Source organism: Ranitomeya variabilis, chromosome 1 (genome assembly GCF_051348905.1).
Source record: "Ranitomeya variabilis isolate aRanVar5 chromosome 1, aRanVar5.hap1, whole genome shotgun sequence".
NCBI lineage: Eukaryota > Metazoa > Chordata > Amphibia > Anura > Dendrobatidae > Ranitomeya > Ranitomeya variabilis.
Window position 1 is genome coordinate 316,610,272 of NC_135232.1, and position 23,750 is coordinate 316,634,021.

Sequence of the window (23,750 nt, forward strand, 5' to 3'; positions counted from 1 at the left end):
TTCCTCACTCCCTGAGGAACAAAGGCTAAGCCTGAAATACAATTTACAGGCTTCTTTGAAGACCAAAAATGTATCTCTCCCTCCAGAAAATCTGTCATGGAGATATACTTTAGAACCCTGTCACCTGCTGAAGCTGCAGCACCACCTGAGTCTGCAACTCGGAAACCTCATCCATGAGGGAGTGGATCAGGTGAGCAAAAGCCTCAGCCTGAGCCATGGGTTCACCGGAAAAAAGTACAGGTCGGTGATAATGTCACGACCAACAAGGTAAAGTCCAACGGGGGACACAACTTATACCTACAACGGGATTAAATGGGGTGAGGAAGGCCCTAACAGTAAGGAACAAGGGATGGGGACACCCCCTAAACTCCAACCTGAGCCTGCCCCTACACTCTCCTAACGCCCTAAGCGGATCCTTCCCCCCACTGCTGTCAAGTGCCTAGTCCCTGATTGACACTTCACTAATCCCTGGCTAGTGCACTGGCTGTTAAGGATACAAGCCTCACCACTGCAGATAATAAACAACTCAGGGAGAGTGACAAAATGCAAGACAGACAGATAGAAGGGGAACTTATACTTAACAACTGTTTCTGCTTAAAAGCACCACATAGCAGAGGGTAATGCACCAGGACCACAAACTCCACGAAAACAGCAGACTCACTACTGCAACCAGAAAGCTCTTTACTCCAGGCTTGGTCAACATAGAATACTCTATCACCGACAGTCAGCTGATGGGTCAAGTGACTTTTTAAAGGATGGTGGAAGTAGTCACCACCCACACCAGCTGACTAGCAAGGAAGCAGCTGCCAGCAAGAGAAACTGACATTAACCTTTGCTGGCCCGAAAGGAAAAAGCTACATTTAAAGTATAGTGGAACCAGAGCTGCCATGAATCCAAAAATGTATGGTTTGTAAGCGTATGGTCTGTAAGTGTATGCTCTGTAAGTGAATTCTCTATAAGTATATGCTCTAGAACAGTATGGTCTGTAAGCGTATGGTCTGTAAGTATATGCCCTATAAGTGTATACTCTATAAGTGTATGGTCTGTAAGTGTATGGTCTGTAAGCGTATGCTCTTATGCTCTATAAGTGTAAGCTCTGTAAGCCTATGGTCTGTAAGTGTATGCTCTATAAGCGTATCGTCTGTAAGCGTATGCTCTGTAAGTGTATGGTCTGTAAGTGTATTCTCTATAAGTGTATGCTCTAAAAGTGTATGGTCTAATAATAATAATAATAATCTTTATTTATATAGCGCCAACATATTCCGCAGCGCTTTACAGTTTAAGGTCTGTAAGCATATGCTCTGTAAGCCTATGGTCTGTAAGTGTATTGTCTATAAGTGTATGGTCTGTAAGTGTATGGTCTGTAAATGTATACTCTGTAAGTGTATGGTCTGTAAGTGTATGCTCTGTAAGTGTATGGTCTGTAAGTGTATGCTCTGAAAGTGTATGGTCTGTAAGTGTATAGTCTGTAAGTTTATGCTCTGTAAGTGTATGCTCTAAAAGTGTATGCTCTAAAAGTGTATGTTCTAAAAGTGTATGCTCTGTAAGTGTATTCTCTATAAGTGTATGCTCTAAAAGTGTATGGTATAATAATAATAATAATAATAATAATCTTTATTTATATAGCGCCAACATATTCCGCAGCGCTTTACAGTTTAAGGTCTGTAAGCATATGCTCTGTAAGCCAATGGTCTGTAAGTGTATTGTCTATAAGTGTATGGTCTGTAAGTGTATGGTCTGTAAATGTATACTCTGTAAGTGTATGGTCTGTAAGTAAATGCCCTATAAGTGTATGGTCTGTAAGTGTATGGTCTGTAAGTGTATGGTCTGTAAGTGTATGCTCTAAAAGTGTATGCTCTAAAAGTGTATGTTCTAAAAGTGTATGCTCTGTAATTGTATGCTGTGTAAGTGTATGCTCTGTAAGTGTATGATCTGTAAGTACTGTATATGCTCTATAAGCAGGGGCGCCGCTACCATGTGGCAAGTTGAGTACTTTGCCTTAGCGGCACTGCCTTCAATGAAGAGAGGGGGGCGGCAGATTCTGCCTTTGTAGTAACTGAATTTGCGTCGTAGACGCAGGTTCAGTTACTACTGTATTCAAGGCTTCCAACCATCCCGAATGGCCGAATCCCCTCATCCAGCCCTCCCCGGCTCATGTGACTGGTCACGTGATCGTGACATCATCACAGGTCCTCAACCTGAAGTCACTCCTCTCCTGCATCTGCTGGGGCTGCTCATAGAAGGCTGTTCTGTGCGCACAGGACCTGTGATGACGTCACCGAATGGGAGGAGTCAGGGGTCACATGATCAGTGGCCTCAGTGTATTCAGGACTCTGCTGTTCTGGTTGTCATGGTGCTGGAAGAGAGTAAGCTTATGTGTGGGATCAGGAGGGGTTTACAGTGTGGATGTAGCAGAGCCGTGTGTGTACGGAGCGGAGCCACGTGTGTACGAGGTGTGCGGAGCTGAGCCACGTGTGTATAAGGTGTGCGGAGCCGCATGTGTACGAGGTGTGCAGAGCTGAGCCGCGTGTGTATGAGGTGTACGGAGCGCAGCCACGTGTATGAGGTGTACGGAGCGGAGCCGTGTGTGTACGAGGTGTACGGAGCGGAGCCGTGTGTGTACGAGGTGTGCGGAGCTGAGCCGTGTGTGTGTACGAGGTGTGCGGAGCTGAGCCGTGTGGGAGTACAAGGTGTGCGGAGCTGAGCCGCATGTGTGCGGAGCTGAGCCGCATGTGTGCGAGGTGTGCGGAGCTGAGCCGTGTGGGTGTACGAGGTGTGCGGAGCTGAGCCGCGTGTGTATGAGGTGTATGGAGCGGAGCCACGTGTGTGTACGAGGTGTACAGAGCGAAGCCGTGTGTGTGTACGAGGTGTACGGAGCCGTGTGTGTGTACGAGGTGTGCGGAGCTGAGCCGTGTGTGTGTACGAGGTGTGCGGAGCTGAGCCGTGTGGGTGTACGAGGTGTGTGGAGCTGAGCCGCATGTGTGCGGAGCTGAGCCGCATGTGTGCGGAGCTGAGCCGCGTGTGTGCGAGGTGTACGGAGCTAAGCCGCGTGTGTGCGAGGTGTGCGGAGCTGAGCCACATGTGTGCGAGGTGTGCGGAGCTGAGCTGCGTGTGTGCGAGGTGTGCGGAGCTGAGCCACATGTGTGCGAGGTGTGCGGAGCTGAGCCGCATGTGTGCGAGGTGTGCGGAGCTGAGCCGCGTGTGTGCTAGGTGTGCGGAGCTGAGCCGCGTGTGTACGAGGTGTGCGGAGCTGAGCCGCGTGTGTACGGGGTGTACGGAGCGAAGCCCTGTGTGTACAAAGTGTATGAAGCTGACCCGTGTATGTGAGCGGAGCAGAGCCGTGTGTGTACAGCGTGTATGGGGGGGCGCCATTTTCCAGTTCGCCTCAGGCAGCAGAGAGGCTAGGTTCACCCCTGTCTATAAGTGTATGCTTGTCCTATGATTATCAGTGAAATTGAGTTTTAATTCACTCTAACATATATTTAATCAATACTGCCATTTTGTAAAAAGCTTGGAGCCAAAAACTAGTGAAAACTACTTAAAGGGAATCTGTCAACAGGATCAGGATTTCACACCTCAAACTGTGAGGTATGTGCATGTAGGTCTTACAAAGGCAAGTTGAGCAATACCTTTACAAGGCAAGTTCCTCCCTTACTGAAAAATGAGGATTTCAGTTGATATGCAAATGAGGCTGAAGCACCATTTGTAGATTTGAGGCCACTGTCTCTCCAGCTCTATTCCTTGCCCAGCGTTGCCTGATCCTACATGACTGGCGACTTTTTTGCCTGAAGTCACACAGCATAGAGGCTGTTAGTCAAGGAGAAGTCGGCGCTGGGCAGGGAATAGAGCTGGAGAGACAGATCTACAAATAGCCTCATTGCATATCAGTTCAAACATTGATTTCTCAGTTGTGGAGGGACGGAGTGACCATGTAAATGTATTGTTGGACTTGCCTTTGAAAGAGCTATATACTCATATAAATAGTTTGGGGGGTAAAATTTAGAGATGAGCAAATATGTTTGGGTCCCTTCTTATCTGGCCACCTATAGCACTTACTGAATAAGCTGCAGAGGGAACTCGGCTTCCTGGATCGCTCCGGCTGATCAGCTGTTCCGAGCCGCAGCTGCATGTGTCACAGCTGTGTGACAGTCACATTACATGCATGGAGAGTCCAACACACAAGTTCTCCATGCATGTGTTGTGACAGTGAAACAGCCGCAACACATGCAGCTGCGGCTCGGAACAGCTGATCAGCCGGAGCGATCCAGGAAGCCGGGTTCCCTCTGCAGCTTATTCAGTAAGCGCTATAACGCTTACTGAACCCGATCATAATAATAACCCGATCATATTCGCTCATCTCTAGTAAAATTCTGCTGATAGATTCCCTTAAATAAATGTGAGGTATAGAGCTTATATAACTTTTTGAAATCATTCAGTCATCATCATACACATGCCATAACATTTTTTTTAGATAGCACAATAGTCTTTACTCTAAATCTCCAGTTAATCAGCAAGTTTGGTATTAACACCCAAGCCTCATAACAGTGGTCCCAATTGCGGCATAGCATGAATCTTAGGATCTTTGATAAGCTTGCCATACACATGAGATTTTTTACACATGTTGACTTAATGAGGTGTTTCAATCCTGTGATACTGATGACCTATACTTAGGATAGGCTGCTTCTGCCTACTATAGACTACCTTATTAATTGAATAAAAGCTGATCTGCAGTACCTGGCAGCGGTCACAAAACAGTTGATGGAGCTGTGCTGTTCAGCTCTTCAGCTGTTCGCATCTGTCAACCTCTGGAGCTGAGAACAGCTGACCGGTTGTGGTGTTGAGAACAGCTGACCAGTTGTGGTGTTGAGTGTTGAAATTCCGCCAATCTGATACTGATGGCGTATCTATAAGATAGGATATCAATATCATTGTAGAGAAACACCCCTTTAAATGTGCACATTCTACTGAGTGTATGTATTACCTTTAATGGAAAGAAGACAATACTTGTGTAACCTCAGAGAAAGAAAAGAATGGTCATGCTGGCTGGAGTTCAACATAACTGATTTTTTGCCCAACATCTTGCATCAGGGAACATTTGGCAGGCCCACATAGACATATACATATGAAATGTGTTTGTCTACAGTGCTACATCCGTGTCCACACAGTTTTTTGTAGTGCTGCAGCTTGATAGTAACTACAGTGCCTTGCGAAAGTATTCGGCCCCCTGGAACTTTTCAACCATTTCCCACATATCATGCTTCAAACATAAAGATAACAAATGTACATTTTTGGTGAAGAATCAACAACAAGTAGAACACAATTGTGAAGTTGAACTAAATTTATTGGTTATTTTAAATTTTTGTGGAAATTCAAAAACTGAAAAGTGGGGCGTGCAATATTATTCGGCCCCTTTAACTTAATACTTTTGTTGCACCAACTTTTGCTGTGATTACAGCTGCAAGTCGCTTGGGGTATGTCTCTATCAGTTTTGTACATCGAGAGACTGAAATTCTTGCCCATTCTTCCTTGGCAAACAGCTGGAGCTCAGTGAGGTTTGATGGAGATCGTTTGTGAACAGCAGTTTTCAGCTCTTTCCACAGATTCTCGATTGAATTGAGGTCTGGACTTTGGCTTGGCCATTCTAACACCTGGTATGTTTATTTGTGAACCATTCCATTGTAGATTTTGCTTTATGTTTGGGATCATTGTCTTGTTGGAAGACAAATCTCTGTCCCAGTCTCAGGTCTTTTGCAGACTCCCAACAGGTTTTCTTCAAGAATGGTCCTGTATTTGGCTCCATCCATCTTCCCATCAATTTTAACCATCTTCCCTGTCCCTGCTGAAGAAAAGCAGGCCCAAACCATGATGCTGCCATCACCATGTTTGACAGTGGGGATGGTGTGTTCAGGGTGATGAGCTGTGTTGCCTTTACGCCAAACATATCGTTTGGCATTGTTGCCAAAAAGTTTGATTTTGGTTTCATCTGACCAGAGCATCTTCTTCCACATGTTTGGTGTGTCTCCAAGGTGGCTTGTTGCAAACTTTAAAATACACTTTTTATGGATATCTTTGAGAAATGGCTTTCTTCTTGCCACTCTTCCATAAAGGCCAGATTTGTGCAGTGTATGACTGATTGTTGTCCTATGGACAGACTGTCCCACTTCAGCTGTAGATCTCTGCAGTTCATCCAGAGTGATCATGGACCTCTTGGTTGCATCTCTGATCAGTCTTCTCCTTGTTTGAGATGAAAGTTTGGAGGGACAGCTGGGTCTTGGTAGATTTGTAGTGGTATGATACTCCTTCCATTTCAATATGATCGCTTGCACAGTGCTCCTTGGGATGTTTAAAGTTTTGGAAATCATTTTGTATCCAAATCCGGCTTTAAACTTCTCCACAACAGTATCACGGACCTGCCTGTTGTGTTCCTTGGTCTTCATGATGCTCTCTGTGCTTTAAACAGAACCCTGGGACTATCACAGAGCAGGTGCATTTATACGGAGACTTGATTACACACATGTGGATTATATTTATTATCATTAGGCATTTAGGACAACATTGGATCATTCAGAGATCCACAATGAACTTCTGGAGTGAGTTTGCTGCACTGAACGTAAAGGGGCCGAATAATATTGCACGACCCACTTTTCAGTTTTTGAATTTCCACAAAAATTTAAAATAACCAATAAATTTAGTTCAACTTCACAATTGTGTTCCACTTGTTGATTCTTCACCAAAAATTTACATTTGGTATCTTTATGTTTGAAGCATGATATGTGGGAAAAGGTTGAAAAGTTCCAGGGGGCCGAATACTTTAGCAAGGCACTGTATAGAGCAATAGTCAAAATCATGGCGTGCAGCTTTCATATGGCATATATGCAAAGGTTTCTACCTAACCCTTTTGGGTTCTCTTAACATTTATGATGAGATTTTTACCTAGCACATGCAATTCACCAATATAATCTGAACAGGGTCCAAGTATAATAAATGCATTATATGGTTCCTTTTTTTTAGATGTCTCATGAACTTGAGAAAGCGTTCCATAAGTTTGCCGTCTATGGCAGCACCAAAGCAACTGGAAACGAGATGACCGGCAAAAACTTCAGCAAACTCTGCAAGGAATGCAGCATCCAAGAACATGGATGTACCAGCACAGATGTGGACATTGTCTTCGCTAAAGTGAAGTGAGTCTTCAGAAAAATGATTGGGTAGTATTTATATTTAAGGCCTTGTTCATACATAATTTCTGCCAGTGTGATGTTCCTGTGTGAAATTGACAAGAACATGGACCAATGTTACCCTATGTGCTAGTGTACGTTAGCAATTTCAGGCATGTGTGGCAAAAATTGCAGTGTGCACAATCTGATTAATGCACCAGACTAATGTATGTAATGGCAGGCAGCTCATGCACCCATCTGCATTGTGGATGAGCCATGGAGCTGCACATGGAGTCAGTCACATCCATAACTTTCTGAGACTGGCCTAATTATTACAATGGAAAAAGACCTAAAATACAGAATCAAGATCAAATTTATACTTTCAAGTTCAGCTTTGTTTTATAGTGAGCTACCTGGAAAGACTTATCTTTGCCATTTTAGTGGTGCTTCTGGGAGAGCAATGACATAGCTAAAAGTTTGCCCCTTCTTTTTTAAGGTCTAAGGCAGCACATGTGATCAACTATGAAGAATTTAAGAAGGCCATGGAACTTTTGTCAGCAAAGAGATTTCAACGGATGCCTGCAAATGAGGCAATAGCAGCTATCCACAAGCTTGTAGAGGGTAAAGAACCTGCAAACATGGGGACCACGGTGAGTGCATATTGTTGCTTGCTTTTCTCTGCCTGTTAATGTGCCTGTAAGCCCTATGTGACAACATTATAGAATACTGTGTTCATGATCCCAATTCCCTATGCAATTCACAAAAAAGACCTTTTATTATACTCAAATACAGTGCAGTCTGGTCCCATAGACATCTCTGTTCTTGATCCGGCGCCTCCTCTCTACGTTCACTGTCCTTCTTCGCTTCATGTGGATGACATGTCCTACATCATCCAGAGTGTCCCCGTCATGCTCCTGCACATGAATACTTCTCTCTGCCCTGCTGAAGGTAGAGCAAAGCAATGTAGTGCACATACAGTATGTCGGCTTTACCTACGGGTCATCGGCGCCCTTTGACTTTTCCCTGTGTATGCACACTACAGTACCTTGCTCTGCCATCGGCAGGGTAGAGTGAAGTAGGCCTGCACAGGAGCGCGATGGGGGACACTGTGTGGATATACGATGCGTCATCCACATGAAGCAGGGAAGGAGGACGGCAATCATATGAAGAGAGGATGCGCCTGATCAAGCACAGAGATGTCCATCGGATTGTATCTGAGTATAATAAAAGGTCTTTTTGTGCCTTGCATAGGGGATTGTGGATATACATATAGCTTACAAGAATGCTGTAACAGAGGCTTACAGGTGCTGGCCGTACTTTATATGGGGGAAACCTGGTGACAGGTTCCCTTTAATAAGTAGTTAGCATTTTAGAAATTCATGAAAAAGGGTGGTGAGAAATGCTTTACCTTTATTCAGACATCACAGAATAGTGTGCTCCTTGGTTTACAGGTACAGTAAAGTAGACTAGGTGTAGGCTCCCAGACACGTTAGGGCAAGCCTGACCAGGTAACGGTTCCAGGCATGTGGCTTTACATTCAAAAATCATACATAACTCCGAAGCAGGGTGGGGGTTATGAATCACTCCACAGACTGGGATTAAGAAATGACTCAGGAAGTAAGCCAAGGTCACCAACGGAAGGAAGAAAAAAAAAGGATTGCAAGTAGCAGAGATTTACTGCGAGTTTATTGAACGTTCTCCCCACATCTGGGAGCGAGAAAAAAAGTAACAATGGGATGGACACGCTTTCTGTACTGCCACATTCCAAGTTGAAGTTTATATAAGACACATTCTGGAATGCAAGCCAAAATAATAAAAGAGAGCATCAAAGTAAAGGGTAATAATATTGTACTGCTGAGTGCGTTTCAGGAAAAGAAATACTCCCGCGTGCTCTGTGTGAACTAGACTTGGAATAGTTGTAGTTAGCTGCACCCCAGTACTAATTTATGAAGTGACTTTGATAAATATGCCTCATAAATAATAGAGATTTTAATAAAACACCAGCAATCTACATGCTGTGGAATAGATGTTACATTTATGTATACATACAGCATATACAGTGGGGCAAAAAAGTATTTAGTCAGTCAGCAATAGTGCAAGTTCCACCACTTAAAAAGATGAGAGGCGTCTGTAATTTACATCATAGGTAGACCTCAACTATGGGAGACAAACTGAGAAAAAAAAATCCAGAAAATCACATTGTCTGTTTTTTTATCATTTTATTTGCATTTTATGGTGGAAAATAAGTATTTGGTCAGAAACAAAATTTCATCTCAATACTTTGTAATATATCCTTTGTTGGCAATAACAGAGGTCAAACGTTTTCTGTAAGTCTTCACAAGGTTGCCACACACTGTTGTTGGTATGTTGGCCCATTCCTCCATGCAGATCTCCTCTAGAGCAGTGATGTTTTTGGCTTTTCGCTTGGCAACACGGACTTTCAACTCCCTCCAAAGGTTTTCTATAGGGTTGAGATCTGGAGACTGGCTAGGCCACTCCAGGACCTTGAAATGCTTCTTACGAAGCCACTCCTTCGTTGCCCTGGCGGTGTGCTTTGGATCATTGTCATGTTGAAAGACCCAGCCACGTTTCATCTTCAATGCCCTTGCTGATGGAAGGAGGTTTGCACTCAAAATCTCACGATACATGGCCCCATTCATTCTTTCATGTATCCGGATCAGTCGTCCTGGCCCCTTTGCAGAGAAACAGCCCCAAAGCATGATGTTTCCACCACCATGCTTTACAGTAGGTATGGTATTTGATGGATGCAACTCAGTATTCTTTTTCCTCCAAACACGACAAGTTGTGTTTCTACCAAACAGTTCCAGTTTGGTTTCATCAGACCATAGGACATTCTCCCAAAACTCCTCTGGATCATCCAAATGCTCTCTAGCAAACTTCAGACGGGCCCGGACATGTACTGGCTTAAGCAGTGGGACACGTCTGGCTTTGCAGGATCTGAGTCCATGGTGGCGTAGTGTGTTAGTTATGGTAGGCCTTGTTACATTATCCCAGCTCTCTGCAGTTCATTCACTAGGTCCCCCCGCGTGGTTCTGGGATTTTTGCTCACCGTTCTTGTGATCATTCTGACCCCACGGGGTGGGATTTTGCGTGGAACCCCAGATCGAGGGAGATTATCAGTGGTCTTGTATGTCTTCCATTTTCTAATTATTGCTCCCACTGTTGATTTCTTCACTCCAAGCTGGTTGGCTATTGCAGATTCAGTCTTCCCAGCCTGGTGCAGGGCTACAATTTTGTTTCTGGTGTCCTTTGACAGCTCTTTGGTCTTCACCATAGTGGAGTTTGGAGTCAGACTGTTTGAGGGTGTGCACAGGTGTCTTTTTATACTGATAACAAGTTTAAACAGGTGCCATTACTACAGGTAATGAGTGGAGGAAAGAGGAGACTCTTAAAGAAGAAGTTACAGGTCTGTGAGAGCCAGAAATCTTGATTGTTTGTTTCTGACCAAATACTTATTTTCCACCATCAAATGCAAATAAAATGATAAAAAAAAACAGACAATGTGATTTTCTGGATTTTTTTTTCTCAGTTTGTCTCCCATAGTTGAGGTCTACCTATGATGTAAATTACAGACGCCTCTCATCTTTTTAAGTGGTGGAACTTGCACTATTGCTGACTGACTAAATACTTTTTTGCCCCACTGTACATGAAATATAGTATGGGTAGATCCCTCTCGAGTGGTTCCCTTCTAAACAAAAAACAGTCCTGGATCAAAGGAACTAAAACAGTTCAACGAACTAAACACAACTACGCAAACAGTGGCACAAGAAGCTTTTTAGTTACTGTAATTTTAATAGGCACCAAGCGGTCATACGGATTGTCCACTTTGAAATCCACATGTAAAATATACATGTATAACATTAAAAACAAAAAGATAAAGAGTTTATACTTTTCCCACTGATCACTACTCCTATCCTGATGCTTCCTGGATAGTTTTTATTTCGGATGTAGCTCCGAGATCAACGCTGGAACATGCAACCATCTGCATCGGGTTAGGCGAGTCAACAAAAACTGGCACACAACATTATTAAATATGTAGAAAACAGTACACAGAAAAATGTTTCAAGATAAAATTACTCACAAGGAGGCAATGAGCTTGATAGTTACAAAGTTTCTTAAGAGCAACGTACTTTGTGGTTATAAAGATCCTTAGGCTCTGTTCACATCAATGTTCTGTTAGAGGACTTATTTATTTGAATGGGTCCTGAAGTGTCCTAAAATGATCTCTTTTTGCATCCATTCTGTCTGCTATTGTTTTTTTTGTTTTTTTTTTCATATAAAAATAGTAGTCTGTGCAACGTTTTTTTCCCATCCAGAAAGCAAACAGAACAGCTAAGAGGCATAGCTAGGGTTTTGATTCAGAGGGGCAAAACTTCTGTATGGGCCCCTAAGCAGGTAACCCTAATTACAACTGGGTGTCGCACCCTAATAGTGAATGTAGGAGAACTTCAGCAGATGACCATGCGATGCCCACCAGGGCCATGGGGTACTCGGAACCGGGTCGGAGAGTTTTGTGGAAGTCACGGGGCCGTGACCTGACTCCGTGGCCCTGGGTGTGCAATAAAAATGCAAGGGGAAAAGTTATATGGGATTGATTCGTGACGCCACCCGTGGTGTTCGGCAAGGGATGGCCAACGCTACGGTTAAGGTCTACTGGGGCCGATGGTGATGCAGCAAAGATGATACAGCTCTCCACAGGTAGACCGGGGCCCCAGGGCAGTTAAAGGGTAAGTTTGTTGATGGGAACTGTTGTAGTGCAGGGCAGGTGATGCAGTAAATAACTGTGAGGACACAGCAGGGTGCAGTTTTCACACTTTACTCACGGTCTCCAGGTTACAATCACCAGCCGGGTACTGTGTCCTCCGGGTCTGTGGTCCAGCCAACTCTCGGGTAGTTTGGGGTGCACTTCTCTGGGACCCCCTTCATGTGTACCTTTCTTGGTCACCTTTCTGCGCTGGGTCACACCCTCCTGCCCTGAGCCATACACACTGGGTCCCAAGCCAGCAGCCTTGGCTCCTGTCTGGTGAAGTCCTATGTGGCTGCCTTTTTAGCGATTATTTGTAGATTTGGCTGTGGCACATACAGACACCACAGCCTTCGGTTCGCTAGCTGAGTCCTACAGTCTCTCCACTAGTCTGGGGCTGGTCCCCACTACAACTTGGTCCCTCCACCTGACTATGGTCAGCGTGGATTCGGGCGCCACGGGTGGATTCCTCACTTCCCTGGCCCCTAGGACCTCTTCTCTCTGGAGCTCCTCTCAGACACCTCCATCCTCCTCTGACTCCTCTCACAGACTCGACTAACTCCTCCCATTTCCAGGACAACACTGTGATGGATGCTAGTGTGCGGGTACTGGGAAGTGCCCCCTCCATACCTGAGAGTGGGATACCACACTTCTGGCTGAGGTGCAGTACCTCTGTGGCAATTGGACCCTCGGGTGCCACAACCGCGCTGTTGCTAAAAATCTCTATACAAAGACCAAAATTGATATTACCCCCATTTGGTCAGTGGTAAATATCAGTCCTACAGAAGATATAAATGATCACAGCGAAGTAATGAATGGTGATTTACAGCTGACCCTCCTTCTGATGGAGTATATCACTTTTCTATCTTTTCCATCTGGCCCAGACCGACATGACAATGTCTTCCAGCCACGACTCGGCTGCAGAGATTACAACAAAGACATTTCACTTCTCTTATTTTCAGCACTGTCCCCAATTGGACTATTCCCAACCTGCACAAACTCCTTATCTTGCTAATACCCAATACTGAGCCGCTGCTGCCATATATATATATCCCTATTACTGCACCTACTATATGGTTCTGTGTGCCCTCTAAATTCTAAAGCAACCCTGTAGAATATAATAATGCCGTGTGCAATTGCCCTAGAAAACAGTGCCCACATTTTTTCCCCTACAAAGTAATAATGCACTGTGTTCCCCTTTGACGGTCACAATGACCTGAGTTCCCCTATAACAATAAATGCCCACTTTACATTTAATAATGTCCCAAGTCTCCCCCCGTACACAGTATGGTGCTTTCTTACATACAGTATAATGCCCCCTCACTGTATAGTACCACCCACACAGTATACTGACCTCTTAGTAGCCCCCAAACTGTTTGATGGCTCCAACACTGTATGATGCCCCCTCACTGTAATCTCCACACTGTATGATGGCCCCCTAGATAGCCTCCATATAGTATAACTACCAGATAGTCCTCAATATAGTATAATGCACTCCCCATAGGCCTCCATATAGTATAATGTACTTCCCATAGGCCTCCACATAGTATAATGCACTCCTCATAGGCAGACTGTATATAGTATAATGCATACCCCTTAGGCAGACTCTATATTGTATAATGCACCCCCATAGGCAGACTCTATATTGTATAATGCACCCCCATAGGCAGTCTCTATAGTATAATGCACCCCCGTAGGGAGACTCTATATAGTATAATGCACCCCCATAGGGAGACCCTATATTGTATAATGAACCCCCCATAAGGAAATTCTATATTGTATAATGCATTCCCCAAGAGGGAGACTCTATATTGTATAATGCACCTCCATAGGCAGACTCTATATAGTATAATGCACCCCCATATGCAGTCTCTATACTATAATGATGCACCCCCATAGGGAGACTATTGCATAATGCACCCCCCATAAGGAGACTATATAGTATAATGCACCCCCAATAGGGAGACTTTATATTGTATAATGCACCCCACAGGCAGACTGTATATCGTATAACCCCCATAATGAGATTTTATATAGTATAATGCACTCACCATAGGCAGACTCTATATAGTATAATGCAACCCCCATAGGAAGACTCTATATAGTATAATGCACCCCCCATAGGGAGACTCTATATGGTATAATGCACCCCCATAGGCAGACTTTATATAGTATAATGCTCCCCTATAGGCAGACTCTATATTGTATAATGCACCCCCATAGGAAGACTCTATATAATATAAAGCACTCCCATATAGACAGACTCTATATAGTATAATGTACCCCCATAGGCATAATCTATATTGTATAATGCACCCCCAATAGGCAGACTCTATATTTTATAATTTCCCCACCTAGACAGATTCTATATAGTATCATGCACAACCCATAGGCAGACTCTATATTGTATAATGCACTCCCCCATAGGCAGACTCTATATTGTATAATGCACCCCCCATAGGCAGACTCTATATAGTATAATGCCCCCATAGACAGATTCTATATTGTATAATGCACTCCCCATAGTCAGACTCTTTATAATATAATGCACCCCCATTGGCAGACTCTATACAATATAAAGCCCCCCTATAAAATATAAATAAATACAATACTCACCTCTCCTCCTTGTTCCTCTGCTGCTCCAAGCACCCATATACTGTATGTCTGGACCGCGGGCGCCAGGTAATGATGTCATCGCACCCGCTGTCAGTGTCTATGTCAGGGATATTAAACACTGAGAGGGGGATAATAGGGGGATAACGCTCCCACTCTGACTCTCATCAATGCTGTCAGCTGTATCATTATCCAGCTGATACAGTTGAAGTTGCAATGACGGGGGGCCCACTGCTGGCACCGGACCCCCTACTGCTCAGGGGCTCCATAGCGACTGGGTGGCAGAGCAGGGAGATTGAATTTCCCTGCTCTGCCGCAGAATGTAACTGTATGGGCACACTGTGTACGCCGATACAGTTACAGTAGCGTAGCTCCAATTGGGCCCCCTCAGAGCACAGGGCGATTGCCCCCTCTGCCTCCCGGTAGCTACACTGCTGGAACAGCTCCCTCTTGTTTTTTTTATTTACAGTCTACAGAAAACAGATCATGCGTTTTTATTTCAAACCAATGAAATTGCACACAAACCAAGTTCTACAGTACATATGACAATAGTACATTTTTTAACAACTAAATTTGTACACCTGTAGTAGGACCGATTTTGGATTTTATGTCACACCAATTAAATTTCATTACTCAATTTTTGAACAAAACTATAAACTGTACCAGGCTAAGCGGTTTTTAAAATTTTTAACCCACCGTAATTTTACACAAAGCATGTTAAACTGTATTCATGATTATTTGAATCCATAAAAAATTTTGGAAGCTTTTTTTTTGTTTTATATACCACCATAATGTAACAATAACCATGTTAAACTTTATGGATGTGCAAACTTTTTTTGTAGTGCTGTATAACACATAAATTTAACACAATGCATGTAATACTATATGGGTGACTTATTGAATCCAGACAACTTTTTTAATGCTTTTTTGGAGTGTTATATACCACCGAAATTTAAGAGAATGCACCTAATACTGTATGGATGACTAAGTGAATCCAGAAAAATTATTCAACACTTTTTTTGAGTGTTATATGCCACCCTAATGTCACAGAAAGCACCAAATACTGTAAGGATGACTAATTGAATCCAAACACATTTTTCAACTCTTTTTTTTGAGTGTTATAAACCACCGTAATGTACCACAAAGCACATAATACTGTATGGATAAGTAATTGAATCCAGAAAAAAATTGAAATGCTTTGTTGGAATGTTACATACCACCGTAATTTAATATAAAGTACCTCGTTAAACTGTATATGATACAAGCAGCAAAGCACAGATTTAGCCCTCACAAGAGCTGTTAGTATGATGGTTCAGAATCAGCATCACTATCAACGGTAGAGGACTCTAGTTCGTTCAATTCTGCACACACAGCCCTTGTCTCTACCTCCAATAAGAACTGCCCCTGAGCTGTGCAATGGTGTCAGTGTGCCTTGCGTTGCGGCACTAATGGGGTTTTTTTCATGAACAATGTACATTTTAATTATAGATATTGCATTAATAATAAGTTCCACAATTGGATGTGTTAAAAAGAAATGTTCCTGAGAAATGATCTAATAAATGTGCCCCTGCTATGTGATTTGTAATGGCCGTGTCTGATTGTAGAGGGACATGGTCTGATCATACCACTACGGATGAGCGAACGTGCTCTGTGATACTTGGATATCACTCGAGTATCTGGTTACTTGGATGCGCTCATTACTCAGCGAGCATTAGCTGGTGCTCGAATTTGAAATTCAACTCCCTACCTCGAATGTTTAGCGCTTATTACACAGCCAATAAGCTGTGGGGATTGCCTGCGAGTCAGTGTAATGCTCTAGCCATCTTGGCAGAGGCATTATTGTGATTGGCTGGCCGTATGACATCATCAGTGGCTATAAAACGTAAAGAGGTAACAGGACAAATAGGATCAAGGAACGAAATGTGAAGACAGTGCCCCGGGCCATAGTTCCAAGGCATCGACAAACAGATAAGCTAAGTAAAGACTATTGTGGCATAAGTAGCTCACCCTTGGGAAAAAGACGCAGAATTATGGGTTGATGTACAGGACTCTCGCTGACTGGACTGTAATGCCGTTATTGGGGACAAGGTAAGCTCCTGATGCACTGTTCTGGGTTGTGAAGAAGGGAGACGAAATAACTGAGGCAGAATCGAGTGAGTTTAAGTAACGAAAGCGAGAATGTGTATGATGATGCTCCATGTATTTAGAGAAACGTCTATGAAGTTTGGTACCCATTGTCCACAGTACATACCCCGCCCTACATTGATGTTCAGTAAAAGACAGTTTATTTTTGAGTGGTGGTTTCCTTCACTTTATAACATCTGGTTCTGGCCAGCCAAAATCACTAGCGTCATGTGGCCTGCAAGGGCGTAGTGCCCCCATAGACAAAGCCCAGACACCCAACTAGGACCACCATTTTCATGTAGCGTGCCCGTGCCGTCGAAGACGAGTACTTTGCCCACAAGTACCACCCAGCGCCAAGTTAGCAGTTAGCCGAAAGCTCCTTTTTACACTATTTTACAATTTTACACTATTTTACAATACTGTTTCTAAGTATTCAGATACTGTTCAAATGTTGACAATGGACAAGTGGAGTATGGGGGAGTGCCACTCAGTACCAGTTTACTTCAGATCAAAGACCACAAAATTATTCAATTATAGTATGTGTATATCTGTTGATGTTGCCCATAACAACCAAATTCCAGCTTCCATTTTCCAGTAAAAGTTAGAACAGTAGATATGAGACCTGATTGGTTCCTTCAGACTGCCAAAAATTGCCAAACTAGCTTTCATGTAGGAGGTTTCTTTGGTGTTTATGGAGATGTTTGAGATGCTTGTCTGACTTTTAATAGGATGCATGTGCATTCTGTCATTTCTCTTCTTACAGATGATATGGCAGCTCTTGTGTTTGCAACGATTTGATATCTAAAAGCAGATGTAGAAGAGAAACATGGCATCTTTGTCACCAGGATCAGGATTCTAAGATGCTTACTGCCTTGTCTTATCTGTTGACTCAGTGACAGCAATAGCTTCTCTGAACCTGTTGTGCTTTCGACTTTCTCCTTCTTTAAAGAGAAACGCTTTAAGACAACCCTTGTCATTAGATCGTGTTAGTGCATAAGGATGTCACAGAAGGGGTCTGCTGAGAACCACTATTAGCCAGTGGAGAGCTTCTGACACTGCTTTTCATGGCTGACCATTTATTAGTACAGCTGATAGACCGGAAATATTAAACAGAAAAGTCTAGGGGCAATGGATTTGTTGCGTGTGTGCGTGCGCAATGGGTTAATGTGCTGAGAGGAGGTAGCATTTGGTCTGAGCTAGCATGCACCTACACCCCACCTATAGTGTGAGAGTAAAAGGGCCTTTGTTTTCCTACTAGTGGGGGTCAGATTCAGAGGATGGAAAGCAGGAAAGGCTGTGGGCTCATGTATACAAGCCGGCATCATAGGTGGAGAGCAAAGATGGGGATCACAATCCCATATTTAGTTAGTGCTGAAAAATCCAGAGATTAAGGTTTCCTGTGTGATATTCTGTATGGAAGGTGTCTACCCAAAAGGGGAGAGTGGGATCACTTCCTAAAATGTAACGGGACAAAGACACAGCAGAGTGGAGCAGTTGCGACAACCACAAAGGGGGGCATGATGGCTTATACCTGTGGGTTAAGTGAATGTTAGCCTGAGGAGTGAAGTCCTGCCATTCAAAAGAGCGGACATCGAGACTGCAAGGGGTAATCCAATGTTAAAATACTGTTCTTTCTATGCTTCTGTTTTTTGCAAAAGGACTATAAATAGTTGCTATAATGTTTAATAAACTGTGTTTCCCAGTGGTTAAAGAGAGTAGTTTTTGCACTGTCGTCCATGTTACCTTGGTTCTTCCCCTGAGGGAACAGCAATGCCATAGCATGGGGCAATTACATTATGATTTTCTTAAAGTGTGCACATTACCACTTTTGCACATTCCCTACAACCCAGCTAAGATGTGTGGCCACTTTAAAGAGAAAATAAACTATCCATGTTTTAAAATGAAAGCTGAACTGTGATAAGGTTTTTGCTATGTAATCTGAAGGCAGCAGGAGATATTGGCTGAAACACACCATTCAGCTACGTGTCGTTTTTTGGGGCTGTTTACTTACAATGAAGGTTTTATCACCAGGAGATTATCATTGCCTGGACTACAGCTCACACAACTGCTAGTCTGACCACACCTCCTCCTCTGACTGTCAATAGACAATGCACACAGAAAGCTGGGGTAGGGTGAGGTTAGCCTTTGAGCTCTGCTACATGCTTCATCTAAGAACTCTGATTGTGAAACAACTGCTGCACCGAGTAAACTAAGTGATACATCGTTGGAATCAGGGTCTCATTTTCTACATTTTGCTGCTCTCATAAAATATGCTTCAGTCACTCCATTGATAACTGGATTGAATCAATCCAGTTATTGTACCTTATAGCCAAAATTACATATTTTAAGAATACTTATGGCGATTGTATCAGTTTTAGAGATGTATAATTATAATAAATTCATTTATCTTTTTAAGATATGTATTTATGTACTCTACTATGTTAGATATGATAGATTTGACATATAAGGCCTCATGAACATAAAGCCTGTAGAATATCTACGGTTCTATATTGTGGGCTGCAGTCAGTGTATGAACAGTACAGTAGTCCCCTCTTGACATGTCACATCACCAAATTCCTTTTTGATATGACATGTAGTGGAAAGGCATATGGATAAGTAAATGAATGGAGAGCTGCGACAATCAGTTAGTCCTGTTCTGAGGGATTTGGAGTCAATTTTTACATAGACTACCATTCATCACAACAGCTCTAGTCAAACTCTATTGACACACTGCTTGTTTATATTGTGGGGACTTTCCACTACTGGATAACCCATAACTCCCAACCGTTCTGCTGTCCTGAGTGATAAGCCATTTGCTCCACCCTGCCCTCATAAGTGCAGTACTGGGCAGCATGAGCACTGACCAGCTGAGCTCACACTGAGCTGAGTGTCCTCTGAGAAGACAGAAGGAGCTTATTATCACTGTCTGTCTTCTCTCCTGCTGGCACAGTGTGCTCAGTGGGCGGAATAGAAGCTTTGGCACATCCAAGTTACACTTTTTTAAAGCCACATTCACACATTCAGTATTTAGTCAGTATTTTACCTCGGTATCTGTAAACCATAGCCTGGAGTGGGTGATAAATACAGAAGTGGTGCATATGTTTCTATTATACTTTTCCTCTGATTGTTCCACTCCTGATTTTGGCTTACAAATACTGAGGTAAAATACTAAGGTAATATACTGACCAGTGTGAACGTGGCCTAATAGTTGCATTCTATTGGAGAAAAAAAAAAATACCATACTTACCTCATGACCTGGCACCACTCCTGCAATATTCAGTCTTGTGACAGTGTTGTCATGTGACCACTGCAGCCCATCAGTGACTGTGAATTGGGTGCAGCTTTTCAGTAAGGCCAGAGTCCCACTACAGCGAGATACGGCCGAGTCTCGCAGGTTAAAACCAAGCTCTGGCACCGGCACTCCGGAGCGGAGCGTGCAGCTCCATGTATTGCTATGCGGCCGCACGCTCCGCTCTGGAGTGCTGGTGCCAGAGCTTGGTTTTAACCTGCGAGACTCGGCCGCATCTCGCTGTGTGTGATCCCGGCCTAAGGGCTCATTTCCACTGGCGAGGAAAACGGACGAGTGCAATCCGATAAAAAATCGGATTGCACTCGGACCAATGTTATTCAATAGGTGTCTTTTCATTAGCGATTTTTTTCTCAGCCGAAATCGGACTGAGAAAAAAATCGCAGCATGCTGCGATTTGCTGCGAGTCTCGGACGAGACTCGCCAATGCAAGTCAATGGGTGCGAGAAAAAAAACGGACGGAATACGGACCATCCGTATTCCGTCCGTTTTTTACGGATACATCACCATTCTGTGGCCTAGAACACTGTCCATGGTCCTGTAAATGACTGTAGAAAAATAGTTGCAGAGGAAAAAAACGGATTGCATACGGATGTCATACGGATGTAAAACGGATGGTGCGATTAAAAATCGCATTGCACTCGCATTACACTCGCATGACAATCGCATACGCTACATCCCTTTTTTCGGTCCAGATTACGGACCGATTTGTCTCTCGCCAGTGGAAATGAGCCCTAAGAGTGGAAATTTGCTCTGATGGAACAAAGGAAGTCGCGGATTGACTGCAATGCTCATGTGTAATAACAATGCCTTGTGAACGCCAGGAGAGACAGCAGGGAGATTGGAGGAGCAGTGCCAGTCAGGGAGGTAAGTATGCTTATTTTTTTTTTTTTTTTGCTTTCTTCACCAGACTGTGGCTTTTAAGATGGGACTGTGCAATAGTGAACAATCCCTTAAACAATATCTTCAATCAGTAAGAAGAAAGAATACTTCAGCACTCTATTCAAGATACAAAAAAAGCTGGTAATCTTTAATCAGCGAGGCTCAGTACCTTTTTTTTGTACCTTGGAAAGTGTGCTGCGGTATTTTTTTTCTTTTTTTACTGGATAGCAGGTTGATGGGCTGGAACCTGACTGCGTGTATCGGCAAAATATCTGAATTTCAGTTTTGTATATTGTAAGATTACTTCTGCTGATTTCTACCATTGGTGTCTCAAACCGTTAATTTGATGGTCATTTCCATCATAAAGAGTCTTGTAGCTGGGGAAGAAGTTCAATTTTTACACATGATCTTGTGACTCTACCTAAACATATTGCTATGAAATGACATTTATATTCGCTAATACAATTACTTATATTTTAGCAAATAAACATCACCAGAGGTGTTTGACAGTCTCTCCCAACTAAAATAACATGCATCCTCTATTGGGCTGTGTGGGGATATAATTGTGAAAGGAGGCTGTGTGGGGGATATTATTCTCCAAGTTACGTGTGTGAAGACATCATTCTCCATGGTGGCTGTTTGGGGACATAATTGTGTAAAGGGGCTGTGTAGGTGACATTATTTTCCAAGGAGGCTGGGTGGGACATGTAGTAATGTGTAAAGGAGTTGTGTGGGGACATCATTCTCCATGGGGGTTGTTTGGGGACATAATTGTGTAAGGGGGCTGTGTAGGAGACATTATTTTCCAAGGAGGCTGGGTGGGGAACATAATAATGTATAAGGGAGCTGTGTCGGAACATAATTCTCCATGGGGGCTGTTTGGGGACATAATTGTGTAAGGGGGCTGTGTAGGAGACATTATTTTCCAAGGAGGCTGGGTGGGGAACATAATAATGTATAAGGGAGCTGTGTTGGGACATAATTCTCCATGGGGGCTGTTTGGGGACATAATTGTGTAAAGGGGCTGTGTAGGTGACATTGTTTTCCAAGGAGGCTGGGTGGGACACGTAATAATGTGTAAAGGAGTTGTGTGGGGACATCATTCTCCATGGGGGTTGTTTGGGGACATAATTGTGTAAGGGGGCTGTGTAGGAGACATTATTTTCCAAGGAGGCTGGGTGGGACACGTAATAATGTGTAAAGGAGTTGTGTGGGGACATCATTCTCCATGGGGGTTGTTTGGGGACATAATTGTGTAAGGGGACTGTGTAGGAGACATTATTTTCCAATGAGGCTGGGTGGAGAACATAATAATGTGTAAGGAAGCTGTGTGGGGAGATCATTCTCCATGGGGGTTGTGCAGTCACAGACTGCAGACTTGTGGTTTTAGACTGGATAACCCCTTTAATCAAACTCAGCATATGTTATCACACTGCAGTGAGGAGAGCAGAATGTTTGCCAATACATGTCTCACACTGAACCTGTTCTAAGCTATTTGTCGGGGCATGTTCTTTTCCCCCCAGTGTGTTGTAGTCTGATTATGATTGGTCAGCATCAGAAAGAGGAAGAAGTACATGCCTCTAGAAAAATCTGTCTGGTAATGCCCACTTGGACTTAATAAAAAGTAACCGTTTAAGTGCCAAAAACTTTGAGTGCTAATATCTCTGCAACAGAGTGGCAAAACTAAAGAAAAACAAAAATGTTTGATTCCGCTCTATAGCCACTATTACATGAAAACTTTGGTGAAAGGTCCTCTTTAAATGAGTGCTGACCTACTTGTATAATGTCAGTCGGCAGAAATCTGCCAATGTAAATGCTTTTTTATTTTACCATTTGTTAGTGGATTGCACATACATGGATGTATGTGTTATAAAGTAATTTTTCAAATGTACTGTAACCCAGTATGAAATCATTAGTGCATAGACCTTGTTTATCAACTCAGATATGCAGTATACATTACCAAAAGTATCATATAAGATGCCATAGATGTATATGCTACTGTGTCTTTAAAAGCCAGTAATTGTATAGCTCCACCAGGAGAGGAGGTTGACAGAAATGACATCAAGTCTTTTAGTAGAGGGGTAATTTGATCCCTTTGAAACCTCTTTGTTCCTGTGGTGCGAGACCCTCCTTCTTGACTAACTGGAGTTTTCATATAAACAGTATAACTCTGCTCTGTTTTACAGAAAGCTGTGACTGCAGGGGCCGTGGATCGTCTAACAGACACATCAAAGTACACGGGATCACACAAGGAACGTTTTGATGAGAGTGGCAAAGGCAAAGGCATAGCAGGACGTGAAGAACTGACTGACAACTCTGGATACGTTGGGGCGTATAAGGGAGAAGGGTCGTATGAGAAGAAAGTCAAGGAGTAACTCGAGAACAACAATTGAAGGAATAATACCTGAAGGGACCCTAAAAACATCAGTAATGTCCCGAAATCCACTAGGATGAAACAGTTAATTATTTAGTATCTAAGACATCTGTCCTTAGCTTACATTAACCTGTCAATAATACACCATCAAATGTGAAATTGGATCCTCTCATTTTTTCTAGGTCATATGAGACATATTCTATCCCAGAACTGAGCAAGTGGCACACTGCATCTTTTCTTCTACTAGGAGCATGCAGACTGCTCATCTAGATGGGCTGTTCCTGTGTCTCTGATTAACCCTAGCACATGTATATGTAGCCTGTTCATAGCGTTCAGAATGTTGTACTTTAGAGCCACAGCAGGCGCTCTGTGAACCTCTGTGACCTGTAGATTTGAATTGCTGCTGTATTGCATCTCTATACAACTTGTAATTTTTAAGAGGCTATAATACAACTGTGTTCATGGGGCCCAAATTAATTTCACCCAATTTTCCAAAGAATACATAACTTTTTTTTTTTCAATTGCTTTAGA

At 43.2% G+C, this 23,750-nt stretch overlaps 1 protein-coding gene across 2 annotated transcripts in view; it reads left to right on the forward strand.

Annotated features, from left to right (window-relative positions):
• The window catches only part of LOC143816793 (tubulin polymerization-promoting protein family member 3-like), an 82,734-nt gene extending 59,356 nt beyond the window's left edge, over window positions 1-23,378 (forward strand). For both annotated transcript variants that reach the window (XM_077297613.1, XM_077297620.1), the window contains exons 2-4: window positions 7,012-7,181; window positions 7,651-7,804; window positions 23,032-23,378. In XM_077297613.1, coding sequence (XP_077153728.1) covers window positions 7,012-7,181; window positions 7,651-7,804; window positions 23,032-23,220 — 513 coding nt within the window. In that variant the 3' untranslated portion in view covers window positions 23,221-23,378. The remainder of the gene's footprint in view (window positions 1-7,011; window positions 7,182-7,650; window positions 7,805-23,031) is intronic.
• Window positions 23,379-23,750: the final 372 nt, after the last annotated feature.